Source organism: Epinephelus lanceolatus, chromosome 15 (assembly GCF_041903045.1).
Source record: "Epinephelus lanceolatus isolate andai-2023 chromosome 15, ASM4190304v1, whole genome shotgun sequence".
NCBI lineage: Eukaryota > Metazoa > Chordata > Actinopteri > Perciformes > Serranidae > Epinephelus > Epinephelus lanceolatus.
The window spans coordinates 28749272-28763114 of record NC_135748.1 but is presented as its reverse complement, the minus strand read 5'-3'; the positions used below and the strand labels follow the sequence as shown (position 1 = coordinate 28763114).

At 42.1% G+C, this 13843-nt stretch overlaps 1 protein-coding gene across 6 annotated transcripts in view; it reads right to left on the bottom strand.

Annotated features, from left to right (window-relative positions):
• The window catches only part of pcnt (pericentrin), a 55258-nt gene that overhangs the window by 17817 nt on the left and 23598 nt on the right, over positions 1-13843 (bottom strand). For 4 of the 6 annotated variants that reach the window (XM_078175156.1, XM_078175155.1, XM_078175157.1 and 1 more), the window contains 14 exons: positions 12518-12971; positions 12207-12404; positions 12028-12099; positions 11550-11654; positions 9406-9558; positions 8571-8717; positions 4488-4648; positions 3920-4092; positions 3068-3249; positions 2807-2969; positions 2451-2693; positions 1740-1972; positions 1419-1526; positions 1116-1136 (listed from right to left, as the gene is read on the bottom strand). In XM_078175156.1, the coding sequence (XP_078031282.1) occupies positions 1116-1136; positions 1419-1526; positions 1740-1972; positions 2451-2693; positions 2807-2969; positions 3068-3249; positions 3920-4092; positions 4488-4648; positions 8571-8717; positions 9406-9558; positions 11550-11654; positions 12028-12099; positions 12207-12404; positions 12518-12971 (2413 nt within the window). The remainder of the gene's footprint in view (positions 1-1115; positions 1137-1418; positions 1527-1739; positions 1973-2450; positions 2694-2806; positions 2970-3067; positions 3250-3919; positions 4093-4487; positions 4649-8570; positions 8718-9405; positions 9559-11549; positions 11655-12027; positions 12100-12206; positions 12405-12517; positions 12972-13843) is intronic. The other 2 variants (XM_078175159.1, XM_078175158.1) reach the window with 1 other exon arrangement.

Sequence of the window (13843 nt, the reverse complement as noted above, 5' to 3'; positions counted from 1 at the left end):
ATTGAGGCAGCAGTAGATCAGCAACTTCTGCGTGAAATTGACACCGTACGTACTCCGTAGCCTGACGTGCACCTCCCCCGAAATGTAACTATACGTTGCGGCAACACAGACCTCCTGTCTGTTTCTGGAAGGGAAAACCATTTCCCTCAGTGGAAACAAAGCTTTTATTTACTTTAATTTCACAGATAAGAAACAATAAATTGCGAAGACAATAAAGCCTCCACAAAAATAGCATTTTAAGTCTTGTGTGTGATTTATCCTGGCTTCATATAGCAGAGGAAATCGCCACTCATTGCTAGGCTAATTTATACCATGTAAAATGCCATAGGCTTGTGCTAATAAAGTTAGCATGCTATATTTGTTTGGAAAACGTTCAAAGTATAAGACTGTTTTGTCAGTGAACCTTATGAGTTGTAATGAAGCCGAATTTTGTAACTTTACCTTTGTTAAATGTTGCTGTTGTCCCTGGCTTCATATGGGTAGAGGAAAAGTCCGCTAGCTGCTAGGCTAATTTATACAATGTAAAATGCCATAGGCTTGTGCTAATAATGTTAGCATGTTGTATTTGTGGGGAAAATGTGTCCAGATAAAGACAAGTGTTTGTCTGTGAATGCTGCGAGTTATAGTGAAGCTGATTTGTGTACCTGTGTTTGAACTGAACAGCACTTCACAGAAACCCTGCCCCCGACTAGTGTTTCGGAGGTGTAACTGCAGAGCGACACAGACTCACCACCGGGCAAGTAAAAATGCTCAACGGTATAGGCCACGTGCGTAGGCTACGACGTAGGGTCTGCCGCACAAGTATAAATCCTCCTTAAGACACTAATTATGGAAAATTACCTCATACAACCACATTTCAGAATCTCCAGACTATCCCTTTAAGGCCATTCCAGAGAGCAGTGATATGAAGGTGAAAGACAAATGTAGTGCGAAACGGAAGCAAAAGAGTATAAACAAACAAGAGGATGAAATGGGAATGAATGTAGAACATGTGACAGGCACATAGAAGCAGTAAGAATTAATCTACAGATGATTGCACGGGAATAATGATGTACGATACACGCCATGCAGAGTCAGAGGAGCTAAGAGAAGTATGCTACAGTCTGATTTCATACCTGCAGAACCAAGTCCTCAAACTACAGCAATCCGTTCAGCACAGGGATAAACACATGGCAAAGGTCAGGCTCATCAGCAAACAAAATGCATTCATCACTTCAACCTCTGTAAGTACTACTACTACGTATACTTCAGTTAATTAGCTCATAATCCCATCAGCAGAATTAGACACTCATCACAAAAAACACATCAAAAACACACACTGCAAATGCAATGCACTTTCTTTATCTGGAAACAGAAGCATTTTGTATGATAGATTAGATGTAAGTGTATATACTCGCTAAGAAATGAAAGAGCCTCACCTTGTGTCCCTTGTTATCCCCACTGGCTGACTGTCTGAGTTGAGCCTCTAGCCTTCGGATCTCCTGCTGGAACTCGTCTCTCTCGTGTTCACGCTCCACAGCCTGCTCCTGTATGCACAGGGAACAAGTGGTGTGAGAGACTGTGTCCACAACATTAAACAGCAACATGAGAAACTGCCTGTGACACTCTCAAATAACACTGAAAAGAAAGTACAGCGAGTACATGAGATAACTGTGACGGTGTAAGGTTTAGATAGGAGAAAGCAAATAGATAAGGATCATTTTTAAACTTTCAGATTATTTTCATTTGTCAAATCTCACCTCTATAAACTGCCGGTCGTGTTTCAGCTGTTTCTCGAGTGCTTGGACGCGCTGGTTGAGGTCTTCGGTGTGGGTCTTGAGGTGCTGCTCCGTCTCTAGGCCTTTTGTTTCCTGCTCCTCCAGCTCCCTCTCCAGGGCCCTGAGGCGCAGCGACAGGGAGCTGTGGTCCTTCTCCGCCTGCCGCTGCAAGTCCAGCCTGTCCTGGGTTAAACGCTCTGTCTCTGCCAGTAGAGCTTGAAAAATAAAAGAGGAAGATTAGGGAAACTGTTTCGATGCAAATGCGTACACACAGAGGGAATTGAAAAGCGAGCAAGACATTGGAGAGGTTAAATACTCAACTGTTACACATACTGTCCCTTTCGTCCTGGAAAGGCACTGAATGCATTGACAGCTCTTGTTTAAAAGGTAAAAATGACACAGCACTCACAGAACCTTTGCTATACGCTACTGGCAATGGCAGTGTTACAAACAGCAACCTCACACAACACTGCAAACATACTGCATATTCATCCCCCACCCCCTCGTCACACACACTCATACTCCACTCTGACCCACAAACCTGTGTCAGGATCTAAATTGAGCCAATGGCCTACGGAGAGAAGACACATCTGAGCACAGACATTATTATACGTGTGTGGTCAAGCTCACTAAAGAGGTCATGTAACGTTTTATGCCGACAGAGACACATGATGTCATGATGTCTCTCCTCACCTTTCTCCCTCTCCCCAAGACCGGTGGAGAGATGCTCCTTCTGGCGCAGCAGCAATGCGTGCTCCTCGCTGAGCTCCTGGTGCTTCGCTCTGAGGTTGTCCAGTTCCGTGGAGAGGCTCCGCATCTGGTGCAGCTTCACCTTCAGGCCCTCCAGCTCCTCCACCAGCCTCTCCTCTTGGGCCTCCTTCTGCTGCAGAGACTCCTCTAGGGCTGCTTTCTCAGCCACGTAGCCCTCCAGAAGCCCTGAACACATTATGCAAAGTGATGTTTGAGATATGTTTCAACTTCAGTCCAAGTGCAGAAGAGCAAGGCATAGTAACAGTCAGTGGATTGACTATTGTAATTTGGCAGCTCACCCTCTGCCTTGTGGAGCTCCAGCTGGAGTTTACTCTTCTGTTTTGCCTCCTGATCGAGCTGCTCCAGTACGACCTTGTGCTGCTTCAGGAGTTGGGCTGAGTCCTCTTTGCCCTGAGAGAATTTCTCCTCCAGAGAAAGGTGGACACCATGAGTCTGCTCCAGCTGGAGGAAAAAGCAAACACTACTATGAAACAGAAAAAAACAACAACATTTGAACAGAAGGTTTTGTTGAGATATCAGTGGGTCTATGCATCATTTACCTGTGTGTTTGCCTGGTTGAGCAGCTCCAGCAGTGTGTCAACAGTGTGACGCAGCCTACTGCAGGCGTTCAGGGCCGCTTCTTCTCCCCCAGGATTGAGCTGACTATCTGAAACCAGCAGGCTCTCACAGAGCAACTGGGTCAGCTCCATGTCCTCTGAAGATAAGTCTGCCACTGAAATACCTGTGACAAGAACGAGTCAAAAATAATTTGTTATATTGATGCAAATAGTTAAATAGCAAATACAAGAAAAGCCCTTTCTAACATAAACTAGACTAAGCCAAAAGAAAGCAATAAGGGCTTAGTCACACATGAGCAAATGCAGAAAAGTGACCATTGCCTGCCGAGGCAAATGTGGGCAGTGCCAGATGTAACACACATAACTAGCCCGCTAGCTAAGAAATTATGTTAGGTAGCTTGCTAATAAACACCAGAAATATGATGTTATTGGTACATTTCTTATGTTCCATGCCCATCTCCAGACTAACTGGCAGCTGAGCAGCATCTCTCATGTGGGGTAGTTTGTATTTTTCATGGCCAACACAATAAAATATTGGCTGGTTACACAAGGAAACAATTAATGTCTCCTCCATCTTGGCTCACTTGGAGAACTACAGCCAATGACAGTCACATGGGGTCAGCTACACATGCACAACTTTGCTGGTCAAAGTTCACAAAAGTTAAACTCCACAATGCAAAGATGCTTCGGCACTGGAAACAAACGTTTCATTTCCCCCCTTTAATCGCACTAAATGGAAGTGAACGAGAGGCAAATACTCGCCAATTTTACTTGCACACGTGACCGTAACCTAACATGCCCTGCAACTTCAGAATGAATGAGGGGCCGACAGACCTGATTCTTGTGCGTCTTTGTTCCCTGTTGAGCTCTTCTGAAGGGTCGTCCGCTCAGGAGTTTTGGCTTTGGCGCTGATCTTGTGTCCAATCAGGTCTTCTGTTGCAATGGTGCTGCGGATCATCTCAATCAGCACCTTCTTCAGCTTTTCATTGGCCTGGTGCAGCTTACATCTGGGAATACCAAAGTGACATTGACATTGACTAAGGAAAAGAACATGACTACGCTTGGAGACTAAATATTTGCTGCATTTAAAACGCTGGTGTCTGAATTTTCCCAATTAACTTGAAACAGATGTGAAGAAATAACATAATTTCAAGTTTAACAAACAGGAAAATCAAATAAAAATGTGCATTTTAAGCCACAAAGTCACAAAGAGTATTCACTAAATATACAGCTCATTTATTCTCCAGGTTGGGAGGGCAAACTGAGTCTGGAGTAGTCTGTTTAGTCTGAAAAAAAAAAAAAACCCCCAACACAGATCATATTACCTCATGGCTGGGGTTCTTCCCATAAAGACACATCTCAAAATATAAAATTCACTTAGCTGTAACTGAACATCACTTACCTTTCCTCTTTAGCTGCCTGCAAGTCATCAGTGAGCATCTTCAGAAGGTTGCCTCCCTCCTGACTCTCTCGCTCCCTTCGCTGGAGGAGAGTGTCCAACGTCTCCATCTCTGCACGCTTCCCTTCTAACTCCCCCTGCAGACAGCCAACCTCTGCTCGCAGCTGGAAAAACAAACACAGAGAGATAACTTTTTAATTCTGCTAACTCTTAGCACAAACCCATTAACTAACTCTCTCCCATCTGTGCTATGACTTATTTAAGAACTATGCATGTGTGCAACTGAGTGCCAGGGAGGGGAGAAACAACTGAATGACACACAGTTATGGCAAGAAAGTTTGTTGGACAATGAACATCTCAAAGACTGGCACACTCCTCACCAAAACTCAAGAGTTAGCCCAGCTTAGAACATAAATACTATGCACATGTTCACGTCCGTTATGTTTCACCATCCAGTTGGTTCAGCTGTAAGGACGACAGCCTAGTCTTACACAGTAATTATAAGCGACCATAATGGCAAGAATTGTGTTTTAAATTAGTACTTTTCTGCATCCAGACATAATCTTTTCAGAGAGAATTGAAATGCATTCAGAAATCTGCATTTCCCCGTCTCCTTCACAAGAGAAACAACACAATCACATGGCCACAACATCCCGTCAGTGCCAAGAGCATGACAAAAGCAGAAGGCATGTTCTGTATCCAAATGAAAATCAAAACCAGATGTTGATTGTTAGAGAAATCCTCCTTATCCAGAGAAAACAGCTAGCACCACTACCTAAAATACATTGAATACATCCACTATAAGACAAAAAACACATTCCTCCTCCCTTACAACCAGCCTAAACCAGCCACACATACACACACATACCGACTGTAATCATCAGGCATCCTTGGCAGAAGTTCTCCAGCTAAGAGCCAAGTCAGTATGGGACTGAGGCGAGCTCAACTTCTGGATACACTGCTGCACTTTTTCTCAGAAAAGCCTTCATCAGCGTTTTCTTACACGTCAGTAGTAGATTTTTCTTACCTTTCGTTCCTCAGCCTCTTTATTCTCTCCCTCTCCTTTCGCCACATCTTCCCTCTCTTTTTCCCTCTCCCTCCCGCTCCCTCCTATCAAACACGTCTCATGCAGCCACCTGCTTCGACAAAACAATGCTGTTGCCCTGACAACAGCACCCTCCCAACCTCTCTTTGCTAACCTCAAGGGGGTTGAGTGTGTGTGCGTGTGTGTTAATATCACACTATCAAAAGCCAAGCTGGGAAGGTGCCATGGAAACAAATGTATACAGACATTAGCCACATTTATGCTGACTGTGCCAAAGGGATTTATTATGGATTTACTGAATTAGTGGAAGTAGAAGAAAGGTATGGACCTGCAGACATCACACATTTATTTTTTATTATGAAGCCAGTCCCTATGCAGCCAAAATCTTTTTTTTTTTTTTTTTTTTGGAAATCGAAATTTAGGCCTTTGGTGGTAGCGACCATCTTGTTAGTAACCAAGGGGACAGTAAAACATTAACATAAAAGTTTCAGGATGCATCATATCTCCACAACAACCACCAACGAAACAAAACTTTGCCTCAATTCCTTCTGACAGGACAGGCAAAATCTCATCGAATAAAAGTGAGTTGAAAGAAACAGAAATTTGAATGAATGCAATGCATTTTCCTGTGCATTTGAGTTTACAGATTATTCTGCCATCAAATGTACAATGAACTATTTTCTGCATGACCATTAAAGTACCCATGAACTCCATTAATGTTAATTTTGTTTTAATCACGTTTGTCTTGCACTGATCTTCCCTATACACCACTATCAGGCCCAATGATGACAAGTAAGTCATTTTGATGGTATTCTTAACAGTATTTTAGAGTCAAATTGTTATATCCCTCTCCCATGACTACAAATTCTGCCAGCTACCGACTAGTGTTCATGAGCTACAGGCTAGCTAGCAGTTATGGAGCACTGTCGCACTGTTGGGCGCTTACCGCTGATTAACACTGTCCTAAACCACAGTGGAAGGACAGTGTTGTCTTGGAACCTTAACACCCACTCTCTGGGTCCCCCCGACATCACCCCCATAGAGTGCTGAGGGATAATATTTTGTAGTGGGCTGACCCAAAGGTTAGCATCGCTATGGTTATCTCGACAAAAAGCCAATGGGATTCTTCCATTGGATTTTGGATTATTACTGAAAATTAATTGTGCCAACAAAATTTGATACTAACACATTTTGTTCAACAAGACAATCCTAACAAATGAAGACCACTTTTATGATTTTTGAAGCCTAAATGCAACCACCATAAGTAAAAAGCAAATGTTAGACTATAAACGAACTACACCATGGTCGTATGATTTCAACTTCACCACCACAACTAGAGTAAATTAGCGTAAAGCCATGGTCTGCATGATGACGCTCTGTAGTCTCATTTAGCCACTTGTCAGCAACCACCTTTTTTAAGACAGGTTAGCGCTTCAAAATTCCCAAGTGGGGTCTTTACTGATGTATTTTTTGTCGCAGAACAAACGTGAAAATCTCCTAAACTTGTGTTAACCACGGACATTATTTCAGGCATCTATCCAAAAACCCATTCAAAAATCCCACTGACTTCAGGATGAGGGAAGCTGGAGTGCTAAAATGCTGACTCATTTCCAGGTTTAAAGTCCATTCTCAGTGAGGGCGAATATCCGCGTAGATTATTCTCGCGGAAAAATATAAAAGTTGATTTCATGGGTTCTTAGGGAAGTTTGCACACTGGGGCGGAACTTTCGTGCGGTGAAAAAAGTTTCCGCCCAGAATTTGACCCCCCACGGAATTCGCCGGCAGAACTACACAGCTAGGCCAATGAAAATTGTTGCAGACCAGGAGAGTCCGAAATCCAGTCAGGCAGGACAGTATGGGGGAAAGGTTGATAATTTCACAGCACCCCGTCCCTTTTGATAAAAGATGGGATGATTTTATGAACAATGAATTAAAGGACAATGTCTGGCAGTCCATTGTCCAGCTTGGTGGCTGCGGTGAGAGTGAAGTGCTAAAGAAAGTTGATGTTGACGCTTGTTAAACGTTAGCTTGCTAGCCCGCTGCCGCTGCTATTCTCGTCCATGTTCATCTGCACCCGTTCATGCAGCGCGGACTTGGAACACAACAACGCGAAATTCCGCACCGCATCTGTACCGCGCCTGTGTGTATGGTTTGAGTGCGGAGAGGCGCTGTTAGCACAGTTATCACTGTTAGCACCGTTAGCAGCCGCCATTTCAGCTCAGCCACCTCCATGTTTGCTTGTGACATCAGATTGACTACTGTAAACGCCAATCAATATCCTTGACATGTCACTCTCTAGCTTCCTGTTATCACAGGAAACATAAGTATGCTGAATCAAACAGCACTCTGCTAGCTGTTTTGAGGAAACTTTAAATCTGCCAATTATCATCTCTAATTAATCTTTAAGTCTACAAAAAATAATTTAAAATATTTCCTAAAGCCCAAGGTAACATCTTTAAACATATTGTTTTGTCCTACCAACAATCTAACACCATAAAATATTCAGTTTAATCACACAAGACAAGCAGCAAATCTTCACGTGAGCGGGAGAAGTGACCAATTTTTTAAAAAAGTTGCTGATTATTTTTCTGTCTATTGACTCAATGATTACCCAACTAATCATTTCAGTTCTGCTGCACGCTTTAACCAAGAGAGCATGACTACACGACACACACATCACACACACGAGAGATTAGTGTGGCGATTCATTGATATGATAATCTCTTTAACAAGATGTAATCCCCTGCGAAGAAAAGAGGGAAATCTAGTCTATGGATGCCATGCAGCAATATCCTCTCTTCACTCTCAATTCCCAGACTCTGTTTTCTATTTACACTTTCTAAGTCACCATAACTTCTTGATTTTGTCCTTTGAGCCTCAGTACCCATGAAACACAGATTTTTCTCAGGCCTGTCTAATCTTGTCCCGAGCAAAGTGAAGCTGCAGGTGTCATTTTCATTTGCACAAAGAACATGACAATGTATAACATGTAAAGACATGACACTAGGCAGGGATTTTATGTATGCATGTGTGTCCAGTACCTGGGCCACCACAGCATCCAGCTGCTGCAGCTGGATAGTAAGCTGGCTCATTTTGCCCGTGTAGCTCCGCTCCTTCTCCTCCTGTTCAGTTGTGAAGCTCCGCCTCAGGTCCTCGAGCTCCGCCTCCTTCTGCTCTTCAAACTCCGTCTTCAAAGAAAGCAGTACATCAATTAAAAAATGCAGATCACCATCTTAAAAAGCCGTAGTAAAACGTAGGTCTGTTTGCTCCTCAGCTGAAGAGATTTCCAGCCATGTCTCACTGGCTTATGGCGGACTACTGGCTTGCACATTTCAGATGGTCAAATGCCAAATGTCTGAAAAAAAAAGTACCTTCAGCCTTAAAACCTTCTGCATCAGAGGATAAAAAGCTTAGGTCCATCCCATTTAGCCACTGTTCAGATGGCGGCAACACAAACACACCCACAGCACAGCAACAGAGATTCAGAGAGCAGAGAGACAGACGGACAAGGACACTTCTACATATATGATGATGGTGGGATTATGTGGAAACTGGGTTTGAATAAAGCTCCAGTGGGACAGAGTCCAACAGGAAGAGCCATCCTGAGGAATGAACTGGTGCAGCTGGAGCTTAGAGAGAGCAATGCCACAACACACAAACACACACACAGCTCTCAATAATCCAAAGATATTACATAATGTTGTTTCAAACAGGCTTTCAGAGTCAAATAAAGACACAACTTAAAATAAACTGGTAAAAAACATTATTATTTTGCATAAAATTAATAATTATATGCAAAAAATATTGAAGATCTTTAGCAAAAGGATGCTTCTAAGCTATCCAAACTCATCATTTTTCTCATCAGTCCTCTTTTACCTTCAGTTGATTAATCCTGTCTTGCAGTCTCTCCTCCGATTGGACTTTGAGGAGCTCCGCCTCTTCGAGGAAGTGCTGACGTTGTCGCGACGACTCCTCTTCAAGCTCCCTGCGACATGCCTCCAGTTCCCGAGCAGAGACACCCCTTAACTCCTGCAGCAGCAGATGCGTGCCATGTAGTTTGTTTAATACCACAATATTAAGTTGGGTCAAGTGCTCAGATTCACGGTGCACCCAAATAAATACTTTGTGCCTCTACTTATAAATACACCATTATGAAGGATGAACAATAATTCTGTGTAATCCCTCCTCTAATGGGCCGTAAGAGCCACAGAGACAAGAACCCTACTGACAACCATTAAAACAACTCATCAGGCAGAGAGCTGCAAGTTAAAGGGATAGTTTGGAATTTTTGAGGTGGGGTTGTATGAGGCATTTATCTATAGTCAGTGTATCACCTACAGTAGATGGTGGTTAGCATGCCCCCGTGTTTGGAGAAGCAGACCGAAGTACCAACACAGAAACTAATGAATGTACTGTTGTGGATGGAGGCAGCAGCCGAAAATATTTTGACCACATATAAAAAGGCCCAGCTTTAGCTCCCTTTATGCTCTCTTCACAGCCACCAGACTCCTTGACAAAAACAGTAATTTTACTTTACAGAACAAGGGAGTTGGTGGTGTACCGCTGCGGCGATCGGTTAGATTGTTTGTGTTATTGTGTGAGTTTGGTGTTATAAAGGGTTAGTTCATATTTGAAAAAGTCACACAATAAGACAAACAATCTAACTGATCTAATGAGCGGTAGACCAACAACTCCCATGTTCTGCAAGGTAAAATTACCATTTTTGTCAATGAAGTCTGGTGGTTTTGAAGAAAGCATAGATGGATATAACAGCTTCAGTTCCCTGTTGGAAAAAGCTGTCAGCAAGAGCTGATGGTAGTGAAGATATTTTAAATTTAGCATACATTTAAACTGGTATTGATTTGTTTTTAGGTGGCTAAAATACATTTTGCTGCTGACCCTGTCCACAGTCTGTGGTAGTACTTCTGTCTGCTTCTCTAAACTGGGGATGTGATGCCCTCCATCTACTGTAGGTAATACACTAGTATCTATATACAGACTCTACATTCAGTGAATGTAGAGTCTGTAAGCAAACCCCGGAGATCTTGCCTCTGGAAGAAGAGCGGAAGAGCCCTGGTTTCCGGTTATAGGCTGTTTGTAGTCCGCGTGACATTGACCAATCACGTTTGAGCTGGCTGCAGTTGTTGCCAGGTTAAATGGCCCGTGTGGTGAACTAACGAGGCGGAACATAATTGGCGTCACTGCAAACTCTGAATCCATCACAGTGGTTCAGTATATTTACTTATATATAAACGGAAGTTGGAAACGGAAATTCACCTCCTCCGCCAAATCAAACTGCAATGCCGTCTGCCGGAAGTAAGACGCCGAATACAGCCGATGGGTTCTGAGAATGGTAATACACTGACTATGGATATGTTTCTCATACAACCCCACTGCAAATAATCCGTCAATCATGTCAATATCGACTCATGAACTGTGGTCAAACTTCCAAACTAGGCAGAGCTGATCAAATATAATTCAAGATTCTGTTACTGTATTGCCTATTTCTACCCTCATATTGTTTTAAGAAACATTTTTAAGTGTATTGTTTAGCTGTAACATGAGAACGTTTGTGACCCGGCTGCCATGTTGGATACAGTTAAATGGGAGTACCAAGCACTACTGAACACCTACCAATGTTCTCATTTTACAGCTAAACAGTACACTAAAATGTGTCTCTGAAAACATTTGAGGTGAGAAACAGGCAATGCAGACACAGGATCTTGATTCATATTTGATTGACATGACAACTTACATAACTGACAGCTGCATTAGAGAGGACCCTGCTCTGATTTGTTGTTGCTGCCCCATGGCAGTTTTATTCTAGCAAATGTCATTAGAGGAAGCAGGAGAGGAGGAGGGACATTCACAAACTGTCTCATATACTTATTTAAGAATAAAGTGAGAGTTTCAACAGATATGACAAAAAGTTATTTCATTTAAGTTACCAACTGTATCTTAAACTCACACTGTAAAAAAAACACAGATTCACACACAGTCACACAATCAAATACACACACCTGTAGCTGGCGCTGGTGCTGTGCAATGAGTTGCTCTTTCTCAGCGGTGCAGGTGTGTGAGAGCTCCTGAAGGGCAGTGCTGTGTTGTTGCTCCAGTTCTAAAACCTGAGACAGAAGATTAAAACAGAGAGACCATTAACAGATGTGTCCTCCAAAAAGATTTTATATTTATTATTTTGCATTTTACGACAGTGAGGAAATGCTGTTTCAAGATAGGAATGACAGAATGGTGTAGTCAGTGCAGTGGTAGGTGATGGCCAAGCACCACAAAAATGTTCTCAATCAGTAGGAACATTTTTGCTGTGATTATATATCGAATTTCTTTGCATCTGAAAATAACATCACAGAATAATCAATATTTCTTATTTATGTCAACATGTAAACTGCAAACTATTAAGCCATAATCGCCAGTGTACTCATGAGAAGACACTTAAAATGGCCTTTTATGGGATTAGGAAACAAAAGTACTGGTAAGTACCTGCTTCTTAAGGGTCTCCAGGGCTTTGCAGTGTTCAGTATCTAAGGCCTCTTTTTGAGCAGCCAGCTCCATCTGTAAAAAAAACATTTTGATAAAAGTGAAGTGTAGAAGTTGTTGATTATGTGTAACTTTGCTTGTTGATTGAAATTTTAAATTTGATTGATAACTGTATGTCTCACCTTGTGAACGTGGCTGAGCTCTGCTGCCATGGCACTAAACTTCTCTATGTGCACCTGAGCCAGCTCTTTCCTCAGGTCCTCTCTGATTGAGAGCTGCTCTGCGGCGTGGCGCTCCATTATCTGCTTATGTTCTGACTTGTGGCGATTCAGGTTTTGACTATATTTCTCTTCAAGTTGCACAATTTCATCACGCAGAGTCTGAGATTAAAAAAAAAAAAGATGTTGGCTTTCAAAGTACTGACAAACTGAGAAATCCTAAGCAACAGCAGTGTTGTGTACTCAGTGTGACATTACAAATTCTGTGTCCTTACCTGCACTTCCTTCAGGTATGTGGCCTCCAAAGTGTCCATATTACCCAGCATCCTCTTCTCCAGTTCATCCCTCTCCTCCTGGTGTCTGCGAGTCAACTCCGCTTCTAAAGCCTCCAGCTGAGCCTGATTGGTCTCCTGAAAAACGGCCTCCAGACTCTCAAGGTCTGCCTTTCGTTTGGAATGGAGGGCTGCTTCCAAGGCAACAAGCTCTGCGTTGTGTTTGGACTCAAGCTCAGCGGCCGTAGCTGCAAGCTGATCCCTGTGACTGGCACTGAGTGAATCTTGTTGTGCTTTGTGTTTGGCATTGAGTGCGTCCTTCTCTTCAGAGTGTTTGTTTAGTAGTGTCGCTCGCTCGTGTTCCAGCTCAGTCTGATGTTTGTTCTTCAGCTCTGCCAGAGAGATTTCTGATTTTTGGGCCAAACTCTCCTCCAACGCTCCTTTTTCCTCTTGGAACCTAAAGACATAAAATACCACAGATTGCTCAAAACAAAGCGTTTTCAAGGATCCTTAAGATGAAATTGATGTGATTTTGTTAGGATTTAAGAAAAAAAGACCAGTCCCAGAATGCTATGCACCAAATGACTTGGTGTACAGCATTTACTTTTTTAAAATCATACAGCAACACTAGCTGAAATTCTGTCACATAAAATAGATGTTAAAACAGCTTTTAAAAGGGGAGTGTCCTTTTTTTTTTTGCCTCCCATCAGCACATTTTTTCCCCAAGAGTTATTTGACTGGTCACGCCCTACTGCGCCATTACTGTCTCGTACTCGTCACGTCGACACATTGAAGTCGGACACAGTTAGCGCTAAGGCAGGGAGCTCATGGTTAGGGTTAGTACTAGCCGATCACAGCACAGCAGGGCAAGACAAGGCAGAAGACTCTTAGGGAAAAAAGTAACGCCTCTCATTACCTACACTGCTGAAGTGCTAATTGACAGAAAATTACACTATATTTGATCAGTTAAACGTTTCTCAAACATAATATTTGCTAATATTCTGTGTTTTAACGTAAACTGAATAAATTTGGGTTTTGGATTGTACGTCACAAAATGCTCACTTGATAACGCCATTCTGGAAATTATTTTTCTAATTATTTTTACATTTTATATAATAAGCAATTAACTAAAAAAAAAGATATTGACTTTTGAATTTAATGTCCGTACCTATCTGCATCTCTAATGGGTTTTTTTGTTTGTTTTTTTAAGAAAAGAAAAATTATTTAAAAAAATAGACTTTATTTAAAAAATAAAAATAATAAATTAAAAATAATAAATAAATAAATATATATATTTTTATTTTATTTATTAATTTATAAAAAAAATTA